The sequence below is a fragment of the Trachinotus anak genome, unplaced genomic scaffold (assembly GCF_046630095.1).
Source record: "Trachinotus anak isolate AG129_WGS33_773 ecotype Australia unplaced genomic scaffold, CSIRO_AGI_Tana_v1 ptg000023l, whole genome shotgun sequence".
In the NCBI taxonomy this organism is placed as follows: domain Eukaryota; kingdom Metazoa; phylum Chordata; class Actinopteri; order Carangiformes; family Carangidae; genus Trachinotus; species Trachinotus anak.
In genome coordinates this window covers 330079-351169 of record NW_027273874.1, presented here as the reverse complement: position 1 = coordinate 351169, position 21091 = coordinate 330079, and the positions used below count along the sequence as shown (strand labels likewise).

General features: G+C 37.9%; 1 protein-coding gene across 3 annotated transcripts; it reads left to right on the top strand.

The window, feature by feature from the left end:
- Window positions 1-10557: 10557 nt before the first annotated feature.
- Window positions 10558-16067, top strand: LOC139606790 (E3 ubiquitin-protein ligase ZFP91-like). 3 transcript variants are annotated; one of them, XM_071459141.1, is made up of 11 exons: window positions 10558-11194; window positions 11527-11558; window positions 11656-11787; window positions 11887-11923; window positions 12025-12111; window positions 12238-12324; window positions 12644-12694; window positions 12795-12873; window positions 13155-13269; window positions 13489-13588; window positions 14276-16067. In XM_071459141.1, exons 1-11 carry the CDS (start codon window positions 10860-10862, stop codon window positions 15072-15074), a joined length of 1854 nt encoding a protein of 617 aa, XP_071315242.1. In that variant the 5' UTR covers window positions 10558-10859; the 3' UTR covers window positions 15075-16067. The 3 variants fall into 3 exon arrangements, with proteins under 3 accessions (XP_071315242.1, XP_071315244.1, XP_071315243.1); XM_071459143.1 differs by lacking the exon at window positions 12025-12111 and having other exon boundaries at window positions 10721-11194; XM_071459142.1 differs by lacking the exon at window positions 12238-12324 and having other exon boundaries at window positions 10721-11194; window positions 12025-12195.
- Window positions 16068-21091: the final 5024 nt, after the last annotated feature.

Genomic DNA, 21091 nt, shown 5'->3' with positions numbered 1-21091 from the left:
AGCTAAAGCTGTACGACCTGCAGACCCTGACCTCTGACCTCATTATGGAGAGGAACAAGCAAAAATTCCTGCAACAACTGATACATTTTTGCACTTTTTATAGGATGGATGAAATCTAAATAAGATTAGCAAGATAAGCAAAAATAACTCCGTGCAATAATCCAATAGAGCATAATTTCACCAAAAATGCCAAAATAATACAGAATATGCAATGTAAAACATATGGTAGTGAAGTATAAATTATTTCATTTATGCCTGTAAAATTAAGAATTTAACTAAACACAAAATGTACTTACCCTAAGCAATTTTCAAACTTAATTAATAATGTTCTTTAGATATGTATTATTTTAAAGGCTCCTTATGAACACTGCCCCAGTGCACATCTTGTGTGATTCCACCTGTTTGCTGAGGGCTTATATATATGGCTGAATAGAAAAAAGGAAAAAAGGAAGCGTCATGATAGGCGTTCATACATTTTTGGAAATGTTTCAACACATCATTGAAGGATGACACCAGGAAAGAAAACTGCCCAAACAGCTCCTGAGTAATTGTCTATTTCATGCTACAGTTACTAGAAAATCCAAAGCACTATTGTTCATGCATTCCATTCAAGTGAACTAACTTATCTCTCAGTAGACTTGTGTGATACTTATCAAATCCAAACTTTTTCAATTAATTACCTTCAAAGTTCAAACTTCCTTTATTGTCCCTTGATAGGGAAATTGATTTGCAGCCAGGCTATACATGAACCAACACCAACGCTTATGGACATCAACAAACAGAGTAAGAGTTCTTCGTGATATTTATTGACAGAATAGCAGCAGGAAGAAAGGAAAACTTGTATCTCTTGGTTCTCATATCTGTTCATTGATATAACATTATTATACTTTGGGGATTACTATTAACCATTAATTTTGTGGATTTCCATATATTTTTCTGTGGTGTGTACTTTTTTCTTTGCCACAGTGGCTATTACAACTTGATACACTCTTCTATGCTGAAAACATGAGAGTGAAAGTAAACAAAGGCAAAGTAACAGCATCATGCTTTTAATTACAAATTTAGCATTGAACCACCTGTTTTCAGATTGACATTCACAGATAGTGAAATTCTTTTCTGGTGAGTAGGGATTACTGCAACATTCACACACTTTGTATGGCTTCAACAAAACTTAGTAAAGGGTTCCTCAAAGTCAACATCTGATCTGGCCCAGGTCAGTAAGATCATACTGAGATATTTAACAGCCTGTCATGTACTTAGATGTTAGTTATAAGGGATTATAATTGTAAATACAATACTGTGATATGATAATATTTTGACATGACCAGAATAAAACTAGAATAAATATTGACAAAATATAACATAGTATACACAGGCATAAAAAATCAAGTTTATTCAAGGTGTAGATGTGTTGGTTTCAAAAACTTTTTTTTAAAAAACAAAAAAAAAAAAAAAGCATTAAGCAGAAATGAAAACTAAGCACATAATTTCTAGGTAGATAAGATAAGAAAACATCACAAAAAAGTCATAATGACAAAGTCAATAAACAAAACTCAACATGGAAGTAAAGTCAAGTCACATCAAATGAAACACTGAATTTTAAAGTAACATATGTAAAGGCATATCTCTATAATTGGTAAACCTTAACTGAACAGGCAATGTAAACCAGAAACAAAGACATCGCATAACAAAAACAAAGAAATAAAATTTTAAACAATAAGTCTTTCATTGCAATTTCAATCATGTATAAGACTTGTCATCACTTTCTGTATTTTTATTATCTTTAAAAATAGGACCTGAGACTTATCTTTGGCTGAGGTGCATAAACACATATGGAGATACAGAGAGAATGTGGCATGACTGGCATAACTACCACAAATATGTAGGAGGAAACACCATGGACATCATTCAGTGTGCAGCTTACTTTCACAATCCTTCTTTTAACTATCCATGGCTGAGTGATACATCTATTTGTGGTTGTACATTGTGTCTTTGACAGTTACCATTTAGGCTACTTAACAGGCTGTTAAACATAAACAATAGACAGTTAAGCTGAGAAAATGAACATTCAGTGAAGACACATAGAGGAAATCTGCTTATTTTGTGAATGAGACTAGCTAATTTTTATACACTTTCCTCTTATACAGTGAATTAGGGGTGTGGCTAACCTTACTGTTGCTCACTGGTCATACAGACAAAAAATTGTGTGTTGTTAGTAGGTACTCTGGTTTTGTGTTTTGTTTTGGGGTTTTTTGATAATTTTGTTGTGAATAAATTTTTTGTTGTGAATAAAGTTTTTTACTTAACATACCTGTGTGTCTTCCATTGCATTGTTTCAGTCTAAGAGCCAGACTGTAACAGTGACACACCCCATATTTAGCATTTAAAAGCCCTATGTAAACATTTAATTAGTAGTTTATGACACACTACTATGTAATTTTAAGAAGATATAACTGTTTATTAACGTGTTTGTCAACATTTGTAACTCTATAACTATAGGCTGCTGTATAAACAGATACAGATGTTGTCCCGACAGATGCTGAAGTTTGTGGAACAACTGCAGTTGGCATTGTGACTCTGGTAGTTTGTATTGCTATTGTTATTTTGCCTGGTTCTGTGGATGGTGTATTTTTCATCAGTGTAGAAAATATAGTGTCATTTGTTGACTGCTTCATTTAAATTAATGTTTATGTTTCTTCCGTTGTTGTGGACATTATAGTGTGGGGATGGTAATACTGTTAGATGTTTGTGATGTGATTGATTCTGTCATTACAGATGCTGGACTTTGTGTTGGAGTTGTTGATTATGTTGTTGCAGCTCCAGTTTTGCGTTGGTTTTGTTTCTGTTCCTCTACTTTCTGTTGGTGTGGCAGTAAATCCAGGGGACATACTTTATGTTGAGGCAGCTAATGTTGTCAAAGATGTTGAACCATCTTTGGTACAGTATGTCACTTCTGGTGCATTAATCTCAGCTGGTACTGAGTCATAATAAATAGAAGTTGATATCATTTCTGTGATTGTTGCTTTGGATACTGTTGTCACATATGCTGTAGGTAGGCCTAGCATTTCTGCATAAACTCTTGTAGTTGCAGGAGTTTGTCTTGTTTTCCATAGGTAACAGTGTTGTTTCAGATACTGGAATATGTGGATAGTGATGTGGCAGATGCTGGAGTCTGTTTTGGAGTTAACTGTGTTTGTTACAGCTGTAAATGCCATGGATTGCAAAGATGTGGCTGCACACGTTATTGCCAAAGATGCTGTAGTTTGTGTTTGCACTGTGGTGTACTTAGTTGTAGAAAGGATAGTCTGAGCTGGTGCTGGGGCTGCTGCAGTTGCCACTGAAGTGGATTCTGTTATTACAAATTCAGTTGTGCTTTAGTTGGTGTTATTAGGTAGCTTTGGTTTCTTTCAAGACATTATTTGACTCATCAGTCAAAGTTGCGGTGTATGTTATTGATGTTGAGTTTATTGTGGTTGTTGCAGCTGTCTGTGGTGGTGGTGGTGGTGTAGTAGATACTGATAGTGTAGACTCAGAAATCTGTTATTGTGATGATGATGTGGTTGCTTGTAGTGGAACTTGCGATATAGAAACTAGGTTGTGCTTGCGCTCTAGTCGATTGTCCTGTAGCTGCTATTGTTTTTTTGTTTTGTTTTTTTCATAGGTGAAGTTGTTTGATTTAGCGTCGCAATTGATCTTGAAACTGCTAATGATACTGTACATTGTAATGTATGCTGTGGTTTGTTTCTGGCGGGTTTGAATGGACTTCTGAATTCTGCCCTTGAATGACATTCATTTCATTGTAGGCAGATGTTTTATGTGTGGAAGAGGAATTTTCACCTTCGGCCGATGGCATATATTGTGGAGCATATGTTCTGCTCCGTGTTGACGTTGACTTCATGTTCACTATGGCTGGACTTGTGACTTGCTCTGGATAGTGATCATCTCTGTCACTGTTTCAGATGTAATAACTGATGAACTCCTCTCAGTTGAACCTCCAAATGTAGAAGAGGATACATTTAATAGCCTACTTGTGTTGCAGAAGGGCTCAGAGATGAATTCAGTGACATGACTATGACTCAGATACATTATTAGATTTGTTGGAGGTGAAATTTGGCTCCTCTCTCCGTGTTTTGTCTTGGAATTTCCATGTAGAGGCACAAAACATGAGTTCAGTTTCGTGATAAATGTGGAATGCTGCTTGCTTTACTGAGATCTGTGACGTCTGAGGGCTTAGGTGTGGCTCGCATGTCAGTCACAAATATGTTTGTGGGTAAGTCAACAATTTGTGTAGTTATGTGGGTGTCGCTGAGTACTGATGTATCCACCACAGTTGAGTTTGGCAGAGGGAGGTATAAGCTCTTGCAACGTCAGAGTTTGGCTGGTCTGAGCTGTAGTCAAGGCTGAAAGAGTTTATGTCAGGTGTCAGGATTAGTCTGAATTGCAGTCATTATTTTAGCGGAGGAGTCCAACAGTCCTGACACATAAGACACCACTTTGGAAGTGAACTATGAGGTGGCAGACTGGTTTGGGCAGGTTCATGGGGAGCAGTCACAGATGAAACATGAGAACCAGTATTTCTTTTACTGGCAATGGCAGTATTTTTACTGACAGTTTCCTCTGTTATTGTTTCATTTATTTGCCCCACTGTTTGCGACGTTTCTCCTTTTACTCAAGTTACATTTGGTTTCACTGAAGTAACTACCATGAGCTAGATGTTGTATTCCCACTTGGAAGAAATTCCTTTGTCTGCATGGGCAGAGTCATTGGAGTGGTCCATGTCTTGGATTGTCTGTTGAATGTCTTAAGTGTTAAACATTCACTGAACTCTGGCAGTGTAGTCATCAAAGCATTTTTTACAAGCAATAACAGCCATTTACATTAAAGTTGAGCTAAAATTCTAGGTTTTTTTGAAAAAATAAATTGTGTTTTGATATATGTACGTATGTGGTCAAATTTGTAAGCACCGTTATTTACTTTTCTGCCCCCTACATTGGTGTTCTTGAGGAGGTGTAAAATTTTGGTTTTGGCTGACAATATCAGTGCTGGTATTTTTAGTATTGTGTGGGAAGGTACTAAAAATGATAATCTCACTGCTTCCCATCTCACCTGTTATGTTACTCTGGCACTCTACATTTGCCAGTGTCATTGCAGTGTAACGCAGTACATATGTTACAGCGCCACTGGTTCCCTTGGGGGTTGACAGTCTAATATTTGGCGTCACCACATCTGGTCTCATGAAAAAGACTAACCTAACACTGAGTATGCAAGAGCTTTCAACAGTTCAACAGATTTTAAATAAAATGAATAAAAAGTAACAAATCAGTGATAATGCTAACAAACTAGGCTAATTAGCTTCCACTTTCCAATTGTTGGCCTAGATTGCTTGCACAAGTGAACCTTATGTTGGAAAGAGACAGATGTCTGAATCAACCACTGCACTTAATCACATGCTTGTTGCAAAAAGTGAGAAAAACATAAGTATCAGCATTCAGAGGCTGTGAGAAGGTGTTGTGTTTTCCAGTTCGTGACACACCATGAAAGCAGTAAAATTGCTGAAGAGGCCTGAAGCTTAGGCATTTTTCCCACAGATATATCAAAAAAAAGTTTTATCCCTTTTTGAAAAATGAAATAATATGCAACATAGCTGTAGTATCATCATTATATTATGATATATTCCATGTAATCCATCACAACACTAAAGATTAAATGCAGTCGGATACTTTGGTGTAAGTACCAAGTATTAGACCTATTCAATAAGTGCAAGGAGATTGGATAAAGAGGTGCATCAAAAGTGCATAGTGAGTACTAGTTAGGCATGTTAGACTGTCAGAGTTGTTAGGGGAGGAGGTGCCCTAAGAAGAGATGAGCCAAGATAGAGAGGAACAATATATTATTGTAATGCCTCTGCTGTCCAAACCTAGTATACATGTTTTGCGTCAGCTGGGCTATATATACAGTTAGTCATGTCATGGAACAATTAATGCTATGTCACCTGACACACCTCTCAGTGGGCTTAGAAGAAGGCCACAGTTCATGGTGGCAAGTGATCATTATCCATGAGCAGCAAGTGTAACTGATAACAAACAGACAAAAAGCAACAGATTCAAGACATTTGTCTCCAATTGTCTGTTGCCAAACACCCTATACCAACAACAGCATGTTCTTCATGTCTTGCATACTTGCGTCTGAGTGAGTATAGTCTGTGTTTGCTGTATTTACGCAGTTTCAAAAATGCATGAGATGATGTCTTGTAGACTACATTCTTTCCCCCATTGGCACATATGCACCTCCATTTTTTAATATGACGATCCCCCACTGAGTATTTCTTTTTTTTGTTTTGTTTTTTTTTTTTGTTTGTGCCATTATTTTTGCACCATTTGAAATGATGGCTGCTTTTTCACTTTTACTGACTTTATTGACATTATAGTATAATTTTTACAAAAGACTAAGCATGGAAAAATGTCTGGAATGTCTGGAAATAATCCTCTTTTGGTGGGGAAAAGGTTAATTCAAAGCAATATTCAAAAGCATATCTTGCATTCAAAACAAATTCATATGACATGCTTAGGTAAACAATTGTATAAAATCGATACTGCAAGAATTAAGGCACTCTTTTGATTCATGATTAATCCAAATAAACAACAGTCATAGTGGCTTGTGATTTATATATCAACCTTAAGTGGCTTTTGTTGTCATTCATGAGACAACAATTAAACGCAACAAAAGGTTATGCAGTTCAATGCAATGAATAGTGCTTTGTTGAAGCATGTTTATTTATTTTGTGTGGAGACAGTCAGACAGTGTCGGAACAGTTAATGCAGCTTGATTGTTCAAAATGGACCTTTTCATATGTCACAGCAGGATTAGTGAGAGGGTAATGAAAGGAGTGCCTACTCTAGTGATTTCGCATTCCACTCCTACCTCTGACTCAGTCTTAAAAGAAATGATCAAAACTGATGCAGCAGAACCAAAGATAAAAAAATTTTCATTCTTTTCTTGTCAAAACCTGGTGCCTACATTGCTCACAATGCAAGTCAAATGCTGACAATCCAGTAGGATGTTTGGATTAGTTATGCTAGTAGCAACTACTGTCGCCTTGAGCCGCTAGCCCCAAGCAGAGGAGAGGAGCGGGCTCATTTTTCCTGGTTCAAATCCGACCTGTGGCCCTTTGCTGCATGTCATCCCCCCTCTCGCTCCCTGACTTTCCTGTCTTTCTGGAACTGTCTGTCAAATTAAAGGCAAAAAAAATATATATATATTATTTATTTTAACTTTAACATCTGGCAGGTATCATGTGTCCATGTGTCTTATCCTGATTTTAATCATATTCAATAAAATGAGATATGGAACATACTGGTTGTTCTTAACCCTTGTGAAATATCATCACCAGTTTCCGATCATCTGTGCAGGAGTGTGATCGACTCATTTCGGTTCTGAGGTTCAGGTATTATCAGTGTTAAACTGTCATTTATCGATCTCCTGACCACAATTTATATTTGAATAGTATTTTATTTTTATTTTCCATTATTATTTCCTTTGTTATACAACTTACTTGATATGTTTTAAAGCAGAATAGCTCTGCATTAAGGAAACATAACCTGCTTCTTTATTCATGCTGTTCTATTCTTTTTTTATTGTGCTCAGGCTCTTTGGCCTTCTCTTTTACCTGGTTTTATTTTTCTTTGAAGCACTTTGTAACTTTGTGACTCTGTTGAGAAACGTTCCACATGTAACGTAGGTAAGTCGCCAAACAATGCTTCTTACACAGCAATGTGAGCACATAAACTGTGGGGTAGCGTCATGTGCTCTAAAAATGACCAGTATTTATTTTGCTTCGTTTTTTTTCCCCCTGGTGGTGTCTTACGTGACTGGCTTGCTTGTCTTAAAAGTAAAACAAGAGAAACAATTCTTACAGGAAATGTTGAAAAATGTTGAGTCATTCATAAGACTCATGGGACACATCAAAGCATCATTTGTTCAGCCAATCAGTGGAAACTGCAGACTATCAAACACTTCCTCAGTGTCATTCGTACTCAAAGACATTTACTTACAAAGCCATGGGCTGGAATGTGTATCTGTCCCTCCTCCTGCATTCTGACCTGACTTAACCAGGAAAACAAAGGATTTAAAAATGTCGAGATAATGAGTCATAAAATCTCATCCCCTTTCAACACCATCAAACTGACATCTTCTGAGAATCTTCAGTACACTGATGAGCGTAAACGTAACTAAAAAAGAAGAGCTATCTTAAGATGTCTCATGAAACCAGTTCTTCCAGCTACAATCACATCTATCGGTCCTCTGATAGCAGTGACAAACAACGTGAAAAAAAAATCTGCTCATTGAAAAGTAATGCTGTAGTGAACTTGAGTGAGTAATTACGTAAGACTGAGGATTTCAGTGTGTGTGTTTTTCTTGTAATAGCCCAAATAGTCTGGCAAATGAGCCTGAGCTTGATGAGTGCAATGTGCTTTTCATTGGTAAAAATGACAAACCGACAATTAGGTATCGTTTTGAGGGAACTGTTAACCACTCCTTACTATTGACAGTAGTTCAGTTTGCAGGAAACACATTCTGATGTTAGTTGACAATTGCCAGTAAAAAGAGATACAGCCCGTTCAGCAACAATCCATTCTTAATGGGTACACATCGTACCCTTGGGACCGGGACTACAGTATTATAATTCCCATTTAATCAGCTGAAGTTGATATGACTCACTAATACAGGCCTTTATTGTCTTGATCCAGTGGCAAAAATATATCATGCAGAAGAGGAAGTGAACATGATTTGTCATGCTTTACTTACCAAGGGGATTTTTTTTTTTATTTATTTGGAGAACAAGTGCGTAGGTTCACACAGGTAACAGCTGTGTGCTGCAACAGTGAAACAACAGTCTGATCTATTGGCCGCTGAGCAGCACCACCACTGGGGTTAAAATAAAAAAAATAATAATACTATAATATTAAAATACACATACGATTTTACAATGAAATAAAAAGTTTTTTAAAAATTCAACATTAAAACAGAAGAATAGAAAAATACAATTGTTGTACAATTGCATATAAACTGAATACTGCTTCTTTTATTGATGTTGCTGCTTTTGGCACTGGGAACAGTGAGTAAATTGTCTGGTCAATTCATATCATAGCAGAAGATCATACATGCAATCTGTCCCTAAACCATTTAATTTCTTTGATAAAAACAATAAATCAATTCTTTGACACACAGAAAGCCAGTGGCAGGATCTGAGACCTGAAATGATGTTTTCCACTTTCTCAGTCAGTCTAATCATCTTTCTGAGACACAATTCCTCTAATTGTTGCTATTTTTGCAGGACAAATATAGACACTTTTTCTAGTTGTTTTCAAGTGTATGTTACAATAAAGGTCTGAGTCCATGATTACACCAAGATTTCTGACCAGGTTTGGTACCTCAACATTGAGCAAAATTAATATTGCTGTATCTGTAAGTACAAAATCAGGACATCCAGTCACTGATTTGTTCAGTAAAGACCTTGTTTCAAAGGCACCTCAGCATTGGCACTGCTTTGAAATGAAAGATACTATTTGTCTAGACCCACTGACACACCATACATGCTCTGAAATGTAACTGGAAGAATCTAGTATAGTGTAAGCCTTTCAGTTTGGTCGACCTGTACTGCTGCAATATAGTGTAATTATAACGCAATCATGAAAAAGGAAATGTCAGACATTGTGATCACTTTTATGAATCATGAAACTAACTTCAGAAAATTTCAGATCTTTACAAACTTAATTCAATGGACAGTAATGGAAGCTATGAAAAACAGGCTTTGGAAAATAGTCAGAAAACATATAACAAACAAATAAAACAAACAAACATATATATTAATAGATTTCATGCTTTCCATAAAATCCATAAAATTAACTTCTGTGACTGTCTTCATTTCATTCGAAATAGAAACCAACATAGGAATCTGCGCCCAAACCTGAAAACCAAGAGCAGTCACATATTTTTGGTTAGATTAGAGTTGTGTTCGTTGCCCAATGAATAGGGGTAATTATAGTGTCTAAAGTTCTTAACACTGGCACAAAGCCATCAAGGATTTTTCTACATTTTCCCACCCCCAACATGAGGATCAGATTTGTCTGTCTGCTGTATCAAAGCTAACCCTGCCACATTGCTGTCATACAGAACAGTTTCCACAGTTTTATCATTTTTTCTGCCACACCTGGGATCAGACGTGTCTCATAATACAATATGGGAAGTTCTTATTTGTCTGCTGTGTCACATAAGGAGATTATTTTAGATATGTATGCCTTATAATGGAAAAACAACAAACTAATTATTAGTAAGTTATTATTTTAGGTTATGTGTGCAATATGATAAGAGTGTATAAAAACGGGGAAAAAGCATTACTGAAGTAAGTAAGTAATACTGTAATGGTGAACTGCATAAAACTTAATGCAGTTTGTGCAAGTGGTCTACTTAACTACATTTCCCATAATAATCCTTTATCAATACTATGGAAGCCCGTTAGTCCAAAAATATATATTTGCATACCCTGGTACTGCCGCTGTTCTTAAAGGAGACGCATGTTAAACAGGCCCAGTCTCAGCCAAAGAAATATGAGGTTTGCTATAGCTTTAAGAAGGAAATAATGCTCAATGTTTGTAAAATTGTATTCCTCATACAACGTAACTTTTTTTAATTAATAAGCAGGCTAATTAAATGGATGCGTAGTGACGTATATTTTACTCGTGACCGAGCATACAAACTTGGTCCCGCTCGGGCCTTCAATGTTCATCTTTAATTATCTATTTACACGACGAAGTAATTACATAAGTCTGTGACGATCGCAACAGTTGAATAACCGCGGTATGGACTCGAGGGAAGACGAAGTTTCGGGTACAAGTCATGGGTTTGAGACAACCGGAGACTCAAAGGAGGCCCCTAAACCATCCACGGACTCGGCTGAGCCGTCCAAGGGGAGAAGGGGACGCAGAAGGCGGGAGAAAACTGCAGTGACCTCCCCGGAATCCGGCGAATCTCAGTCTCGTAGCGGAGGGTCTGTGCGTGTTTTAAGAGCCAGGGGAGCGGCAGCTGAGACAGCTACTGAGTCCAAGAATGCCACCTGCAAGAAAAAACCTGCAGGTCTGCTTCCTCGTCATTGTAGACTGCCAGGATCACGATCCGGAAACTCACCTGACACGCAGTAAGGACATGCACAGAGGCATGCCAGCTACTCTGTTGTACATTATAGCAGCAATTCGACTACATTACTTGTAGGGGTTTTGTGAGAAGCTCCAGTGAGATTTCACTGCAAGGAGACTTGTGGCTGTAATTGTCGGAAGTGTGTTTTATCATTGGGGGTTCTTAAAGCTATAGAATTACCAGATATAAACACCAAAGCAAATGAGTTGAATGTTCTTCTTATCCTGCTCCTGTTCAGTAAAGAACAGTAGAGTTAAAACCTACTGTATATTTACCCAGTTGTATTTGCACCTGTACCTGGCTCTTATTTACTACAGACTCTCTCTCTCACAGAGCTGCCTTAAAGAAATCCACAGTCAAAAAAGGTACACACACTCAAATTCATGTCATCTAGAAGCAGGAATTTTATTTTGGTGATTTATTAGATATGTCACTAACACATGGGCACACTGACTCCCTCAGCATCCAAACACATTCCCGGACCAAAGCTGTCCAAATCCAGAAAGGGCAAAGGGAGACCTTCAGTCCGACCCTCACACACCACGCCAGCAACAGCATGCAAACGGGAAGCAGAGATGGAGGGTTCATCATGTGGTAAGAAAAAGATCTGCACAATTGGACAAATGTCACAACAATAAGACTGCAGTATATTTAACAGTCATCTTAAGCTAAAATTCATTCTCTGTTCCTCAGGAGAGGAGACAGGTGTTTTGAAAGGAAGCAATGACAAGTGAGTATTATTCTACTTAATAAATGAGCAGGACAGAAAATGTTAGATTTCTCTTTGAAGTGAATTCATTGTGGCCAGTATGGTGTTGATGTCCACATTAGCGTTGCAGATCCAGATCCAGCTCTCGACGAGGACCCTCCATTCAGAGATGACCGAGATGACCTCAACAATAAACCCAAGACAAAGCCGTATGCTGAGCTTACTGCCTTTTGCCGATGTGTATTAGTCATGTTACTTAATACAAAGACTTCCAACATGATAAATGTAAACATGTAAGTTTCATTAGTAACTTGACTCATCTTGTAACTCCCTAGAGAAAAATCAAGGCAGCTTATATTACAACAAAATGAAGTCAAAAAAGAGGAACCAGAAGAGGAGAAAGAAGGAAATGGAATTAAAAAGTAAGAGTCAACCGAGTTTGTTGTGCACATCGAGGATAGACTGGATGTGACACAGTCAAGCATGAAGTAAGCAATAGCTGACCACACTGATAACTGGTGCATTTTCATGTCTGTTGGTTTAACTCAAGTTGTAACTTAGCATTACCACTAACATGCAGAATTACAATACATGTTACCACTTAGAGATGGAGTAAAAATAAATTGTTGTAGTTGATACCAACCCTCAAGCAAATGTCACTGCAGCACATGTCAGAAGATGCATTTAAGTGCTTTTTGACAATTCAGAATCCATACTAAACCTGAATTTGTTTTCATTTAGGCGGGGTAGACAGCCCAAAGATGACAAAGCCCCTCGGCAGCCAAAACGAAGGTATAAGTCTTTGTTATTGCTGTGTTATTTATTATTGATAACTGGTGTCATTTGGATAGAGCCTGACTACTATAAAGTTTAGCCTTTGCTGTTGCCACAGGAAAAAGCCACCAGTGCAGTATGTCCGCTGTGAAATTGAAGGCTGTGGTACTGTCTTAGCTCACCCACGCTACCTACAGGTATGCCATGCTGTCAGCTGTAACCATGATAACCCTAAAGATTATTAAAGGCACTCTTTGGAATTGTGCGCTGTACTGTAGTTCAAATATTAGCTTGTCCATTGAAATATAATGGATATATCTTTGCTTACTACTTTTAATCTGTGAACTTCAAGGTGCAAAGCTTGATGTTAATATTTACGTCATAATGTCATATTATTAATGTTTTCATCTGTAAAGGACTATGAGTGTTAATGTATCTTCAACCAGCTGACTCTTTAACTGTCATCTCTGTGTTTCAGCACCATATAAAATACCAGCACTTGCTAAAAAAGAACTATGTGTGTGATCACCCTTCGTGTGGGCGCTTGTTTCGTCTGCAGAAGCAGCTTTTGCGCCATGCAAAACACCACACAGGTAACGTTAGGGCAGAGATGTTTGTCTGCAAAGTGTTTAGACTGGCGGCATGTCTTGTGTTTATTTATTTTTCCTCAAGATAAATCTGAGCTGCTCAATCCCTATGTGTACATGCCAAGCTAAGAGAATGAATGAGATGGTTTATTTAAATAGAAAACTTATGTTTTCTTTGACTTTCTTTTCATATAGTTTGATTTACACCCATCATTTGTCTTTCAGATCAAAGGGACTACATCTGTGAGTACTGTGCTCGTGCCTTCAAGAGCTCTCATAACCTTGCTGTGCACAGGATGATCCACACAGGAGAGAAGCCAATACAGTGAGTAATAATAATAATAATAATAATCATTGTCATTATAATCATAACCATTATCATAATCATAACAATAGCTTTATTTGTATAGCATCTTTAAAAACAAGGTTTACACAAGGTTGACAGACAATTAAAAGGCAATGGTATTTGAAAGCAAGACAGGGAGGGTAAACAATATATTACAATGTAAAAAAGGAGGGAGCAAAATACCGCGCACAAACACACACACACACACACACACACACACACACACACACACACACACACACGGTAAAAACAGTAACGGACGCTACAGAGATAATAAAAATAAGAAGAATAAAAGAAAGGCTAAATAAATGTCAGAATTAACAGAACAGAAAAGATAAACAGATCAAAAGTTGAACTCACTGCTAACAGGTGTAAAGGATCTGGTAAATGATAAAGGCTTTCATTTTAAGTTTTCGCCTTGCTTTGCCTAAGACTTTCTGAAGAACATTTACTTTTCTATAATATATAAATTGCCTGGTGATATATGTAGTTTGGGTTCTGAGCAGTGGTGGAACACAACTAAGTGCATTTACTCAAATTCTGTATGTAATACAGTTCTGAAGTACTTCTCTTTACTGTTCTTATTTTGTTACTTATTTACTCCTCTGAGACAAGTGTCAGAGCAATTTGGACTATAACTCGTTTTCTGTCTCCATCTTGTGGCAGGTGTGAGATCTGTGGCTTCACCTGTCGTCAAAAGGCCTCCTTAAACTGGCATATGAAGAAACATGATGCAGAAGCATCCTACCAATTCTCTTGCTCCATTTGTGGCAAAAAGTTTGAGAAAAAGGACTCTGTTGTAGCCCACAAGGCCAAGAGCCACCCCGAGGTTCTCATAGCTGAAGCCTTAGCAGCTAATGGGGGTTCAGTAATAAGCAGTGCCACCCCGGTCCCAGAGACTGTCCCTGTGCTCACCCAGCCTGACCAGCCCTCTGTTAGCCAGGAGAGCCAGGAGGCGGTGGGTGGTACACTCACTCCACTGCAGCAGGTGGTTCTCCCACTTGGTCCACAGACTCAGATAGATGTATCTCAAGGTCAGTTCCTCCAGTTGCCAACACATCATGTGGTGCAGGTAGCACACCTCACCCCTGCTTCTCCTGCTCAGTTGTCCAGCACCAGCCACCCCCAACTCATCCAACTCCCCACCCTTCCTGCCAGCACTGTCACATCCATGACCTCTGCAGACTCTCAGCACACACTCCTCACCCTGAGCTCTGTCACCACCCTTGCCCCTCAGCAGGACACGCGGTGGAGCAGGGTGGCTGATGAAGTTGCGCAGATACCTGGGGAGGGTGAGCTGTGGGACAGGGTTATAGTGGGCAGTGGTCATCAGGATGTTGGGGAATTACTGTGGGAGAGCAACAGGGAGAGGAGGAAGGAAGATGAGGGGATTGTTTGGGATCGGGAAGGAGAGAGACAGATTCTGCTACAGTGTGCCGAGATTCACGGAGATAATTTAATCTAAATAGAGAATGAGGAACTTCATGGAGGGTAAGATGAAGGGACAAAAGACTGAAGAAAATGTCAGAAGTTGATAAACTGACATAAATATTTGAAATAACAGAATTTATTTCCATGGAGTATAACATAGTTGCATCCAGTACTCAGTTACAGAGCTACTTCATATCAGGGAGTATAATTTATAATATCATAGATTACATACACTTCTCGTGCCGCTTAATAAATATTTGATAATTCTTGGTTTACCACCCTGTGTTTGTGTATATGTGTGTATGTTAAACATTTTTGAGATTAAAAACACTGAAAGATGATTGTACATAATGTACAAGAAATTCTAAAATTACATTTATTTTCCCATAAGTATCTCTGTTCTGTTTACCTTTTTTGCAAGGTGATTTAATGAGTGTCTTGGGGTAATGGGGTTAACTCCAGTAGTTTCAATTTCATAGAATTTACAGAAAAATTGCACTGTGATCAACAACTACAACCAAATGAGGTTCTTGGCATAAAAAAATTTGTTTTTTTTAAGATAATACAAGACATATTCAAATGTAATTAATTTTTAGTGTGGACCATGAGACAAATCTAAATTGTTCTTTCAGTAGAGGTTTTGACAAGAAGAAACTACATATAAAAATAGTTTTTATCTATTATCAGTGACTCTGTTTGATTCACTGTGACAGTGAGCTGAAGCAGTTAAATGGGATTCAGCCATCTTTCATTTTATTATTTACAGCTGTGATTTTCCTACTGTGACATGTCAAAATGTCTACCACATTTTGTCAAGAAAAGATCTAAATTACCTCCCTCATTTGATTGTATTTGTTCATTTTCCACTTTTACTTTTTTTTTTGTCAGCAATTGTCTTATGAAGCAATGTTAGATAATGAAATATACCTCTGTACACTGCCACTACTACTGAGTACTCATAAGCTTCCAATCTTTATTATTCAGAAAATGTGTTAAGAATAACTATAATAAAAAATTATGTTCTGAAGTCTTTGTGTAGGAGTATTCTTGGACAAATCTTGGTTTATTAGGAACAACTAGTGTTTAATAATTAGTTACACATCAGTTTGATGTTAACGTTTCAGAAACAAATTCTGAATACAGGAGAATATGAGTAATGAAAAGTAGCCTAAAGTGCTACAGAACATAAACACAGAGGCAAATCATAATTATACAACAAAAGACAGAGAAGGCAGACAAAGCAACCAATGTTAGGTATAATGCGTGCAATGCAAACTTAAAATATACTGTCATTTAAACATTTATAAGTGATAAGCCACTGCGGATTCATAATGTATTATAGTTCTACCAAATGTGATAAAATGTTGGCAACATTAACACTTGGCTCTCATAAATTCAGTTGTTTTTTGAAAAACAACTTGCCAGTGCTCTCTGTTGGAAAAGCCATGTAACACAGATACTGCCTCAGAATTACTTCAATTAACTCATCTTTGACATTTCTCTACTCATAACTTATTTGCAGACACAGTAGCATGCTGATACTAATACTAATACTTATAAACTTTTTGCACACTTTACTGTGTTGTAGATTCAATTGTAAATGGATACAATTGCCATTTTTGCCCAGCGGTCTACACTCAGGAATACATAATGACAAAGTGAACATTTATTAAAAATCTAAAATCTGTAATTTACAACACTAAACCAAGAATCTTGTCAGTTCTTGGTTAATTTGACACAACAAAACAAAATTTCTATTATATATTTTTTATTCCAACCTATTTACAACAACGGAGGATGTCTTTACATGAAAAGACCAAAAAATAAATGTAAAAGTGAGAACAAACAAAATAAAACAAAAAATGATAATTAATAAAAAACTAAATTAGTAATAGCTTTCTTGTTGTTTGAAGAGGTGATTGTGAGTGATTGCATGGTAATAAAAAGAGATATGTAGTTTTGTGGATATGGTATTTTGCCAATAATATTAAATTAATTAAATACAATTTTGCCTTATTTTTGTCAACTGCTGATAAAAAAGAAAAATGACAGCATGGATGCCAAATAACACATTTTCTAAGCATGTCTCCAAGTCAGTGTTATCAATTATGAATGTTGTAATATCTTTCTATAAAAATTTAATTAATTAACGCAAAATATGGGTACCTTTTGTTCTCTCTGCCCTGTACTTGGTTTGCAGTAACATGTACATTTTTAAAATATAAACTTCCCATTTAATTGGTCAGATATATATATTGTTGGTTTTCCATATTAGCTGGCAGCAACCAAATAAACTCTCCCAGTAATGAGAGTTTTTATTATTTGCAGAGGGATGGGTGGGCCTCACAGTGACGTTTTTTGGGAGAGAAAAAAAAAGGCCCCCCCTGTGCGTCCCCCTAAAAACGCCCCTGTGGCTTGCGGAACCAATTAAATCCCCTCTGGCTGCGGGCATGCCAACATGAGCACCGACATAAACACGCCGCACCGACTGTCGCTGTGAGGACCTCCGGCCCTTGCTGAAAACCGCTGAAGTATTCAAAAAAAAAAAAAAAAAAAAGGGACTCCGCTTGTGAAAACGTTGTTTCGGTGCCAATATTTACGACTCTGGGGGGGTGGGGGGGGGGGAGGTTTTTTTTTCTCCGCTCGGTCTTCATCCAGCTCACGGCTAACCCACCTATATAAACAGGGCTGGAGCGCAAATGGCAGAGCAGGAGGAGCAGACGGTAACCGTGCTGGACACGCCGGTGCCTGGCCGGTCGCAGACGGGGAGAGCGGTGCTACTGGCCCGGCTGCTGCACCACGAATGCACTCATCTGCTCCAGCTATATGTGAGTTATCAGTTTGCACACTGCGACACACTCCCCTTCCCGTTAGCTGGGGCTTATTGGGAGCATGTTTTTCTAGGCAGCTAGCTACCTGTCGCATTTGAGTTATGTTGGACTTTTAACTGGATATACATTGAATAGTCACCACTATGCACTTGTCTTTTATTGAAGGGCTGCTGTGGTGCAGTGTAATCACACTAAAAGACGCCCCCACCTCCTCTCTATTTCCCTGGGGTGCCCTAATGGATAGAGTGCATTGGATTTGTTTTCTTGCTGTCATGCCTCTGTGCCTCGTCTTCCTTTTAGGATACCTTTTAATCAGTCAATACAATCAATGTTTTTCACTTATTGTTCAATTTGCAATTGATCCAGAATTAGATTAAAGTCACAAGTGCAAGGCCAATACCACCTTGTAACTGTCTGCTTTGCAGTAAGCATTAAAAAAAAAAACTATTTTCCTCGTCCTTTCCAGAAAGAGAAGGAGACCTTCCTGTCGGACCACACCCCAGACAGCGGACGCATCGTGTCCCTGTCCCCAGACTCGGAGGATCCCAGTACTGAGGAGAAGGTGCAGTTGCTGCATTCAGCTCTGCGGCAGTGTCTGGGGCTGCTCCACTGTGTCATTGGGAAGGAAGTGGAGGAATGGGGTGAGCTGGAGGGCGACTATGAGACCTTGAGGAAGAACGTCCGTGTCCGGCTGGAGCACTTGCTTCACACCACCAAAGACCTGGTGGAGACCGACGACAAGACCCTGGAAGTCACCCCTGACCACCAGTGTAATGAGGTAAAGTATTTGTTATAGGTTAGTTAAGTAGCCGTATTCTTATATGATTACAGGAAAGTTGTAGAATTGTGAACACAAGAAAACAGATGAAAGGGTCTTTGTGGATTATCCATATTTTGTTATTTGTTTTTTATATAACAAATTATATAACAATATTGCATCATTCCCGGTAAAAAGAACAATAGAAAAATGTATAATACCCCTTTGTCACTAAAGTGACAAGGAACCCTCTTCATGAAATTCATTTTTGTCACCAACATGTTTAAGTTACATGCATTTATTATGTTTTTTTTTACAATTAGCTAAACTACATCAGATTTCACACAAGCATTCAGCACAAAAGCTCCCAGGTCTTAGTAACAGAATTGTTAAATGGAAAACTTCAAGCTTCAGCACGTGTGTGACTAAACTCTGTATTACATGATTAATATCATTATATGAATGTGACTAATATTGGGAACAAAAGTAACTTAATAGCTTAGATATCACAAAAAATCTTTTGAGTTTAAATCTGCACTAATCACTGTTTTGAAATTGACAATGGGTTAAATGATGCGAAAGGTGTCACTGGTAGTGATAAACCCACAGAGAATTATCGTTCGTGCGTTTTAGCATCTTTCAGCTCATCGTTTTTGTTTTCTGATTGTTGTTCGCAGCAGATAACAGTGTCCAACAAAAACCTTTAAAAACCCGCTGTATGTTACTTGCCCAGCACCAATCGGCTGGGGGACAAAGTTAGAGACCAGCTGGTGAACATAGTGGAGCATTTGGCAGCTATAGTGCCAGGTATTGTACTTAGGAGTTAAAATAAGAGAAGATTGAACTTACATACATCAGGTGGATAGAAATATGACTTCAAATGAATGCTTTTGTTGCTCCATATCTCTGTTCCTCAAACTTTTAACATAGGACAATGAAACTACAGTAGATAGTTGTCCATAAAATTTAAATTTGTGGTAGCGTTACATGAACACCTTTTTATGTCACCTTAGATATCCACCAAACACCTTGTCTTATTCTTTTGTGCTGTAACTCAGTGTAACAAAAGGCATTTGATGTTGACTTGCTCTCTTCGTGTAGGAAACTGATGGTGCTGGGGGAGCTTTTGGGCTCAAAATGTGGACCTATCGAGTGCTGATGGAGCTAATCCACTGGGCTGACCATGCAGCGCAGACCCTCCACGTCTTACACACAGAGAGGGAAGGAACAGAGGATATCTAATTTTCTTTGTTTCAATCCAACAATATCTATGAATGAACTCACTCAACACTAACAGCCAGCTTTCCCTTTTACTCATTCCAAATTAAATATGAAGTAATGTGGAATATCGTCTGTGAACACTAGAGGTTAAAAATGTACTGCTTAACTAAAATCACAACTAAGCTCCTTTGATAAAGCCCAGTAGACAGCTTTTCCCAGACGCTGGTATTTCCACAGCAAGTGCTAAAATGACCTCTGGTTTGCCACAGTTGCTATTTCCTTTGACAAAGAAATGAGTGCAGACTTTAAACTGTATAAAGGTTGGTTTGCTTTGTGCAGTGGCAGAGTTAGACTGTTTGGAAATGTTTTCTTTTGTATACAGTGTGTAATTTATTTTATTTAAGTGGATTTAACCTTTGATGACTAAATATCTGTCGTTGATAACACTCCAAAATCTACTAACTGCTAGAGTGTAGCCAAAAATACATGACTGATAAACTGTGACTGATGTGCAGCGGAATCTGTAGCCTTTGCTGTTTTAATAGGTCAACTTAATACCACATTATTAACATAACTAATCTAAATAATTCCATATCAAATGTTGTGTTTTAATATTTTGACTGAATGCTTGTTTGGAACAATCTGTGATGATCAAGTGTCATGTTTGCTGCTCTGGTCACCAAGTTCTCTCCTGATGTTGTACTTGAATGTGCTGCTACACTGTTCACAAGTTTGAACTATTACAGTGGTGCTTCTCAAACGTTTTCTGTCACACCCTCCTTTGGAAGCAGAAAGAAATGTTGGAGAACCACTGTGTTAGGCTAATATTTTATGGTAGGATTGTACTGACTGTAGCCAAAAGTATCAAACACTCTGCACCACAACAAATTCACTGTCATGTTAAACGCCTTACACAGCATAGACTCACTGTGTGAATGAGATGTGACTTCCAGACTTGCTGGTATGGTGAATTTCTAAATGCCATGCTTTTCTTTTATCTCTGTGATGAATAACTGGATGTGCATTGAAGATTAAAACACAGTCTTAACCCTCGTATTGTGTTGATGTGGGCTTCACATTCTCATTATTTTTACACCCCCACTGCTGTGCAGAGACAACCAGTTTCTCCCTTTAATTACTTTATTGTACAGGCTCTTATTGTCTTAATCATTTCCAAGGAAATGAGCTATATAATTTGATACTTGATACACAAGAAAAATAGAGTGGTATGAATTGGTACAG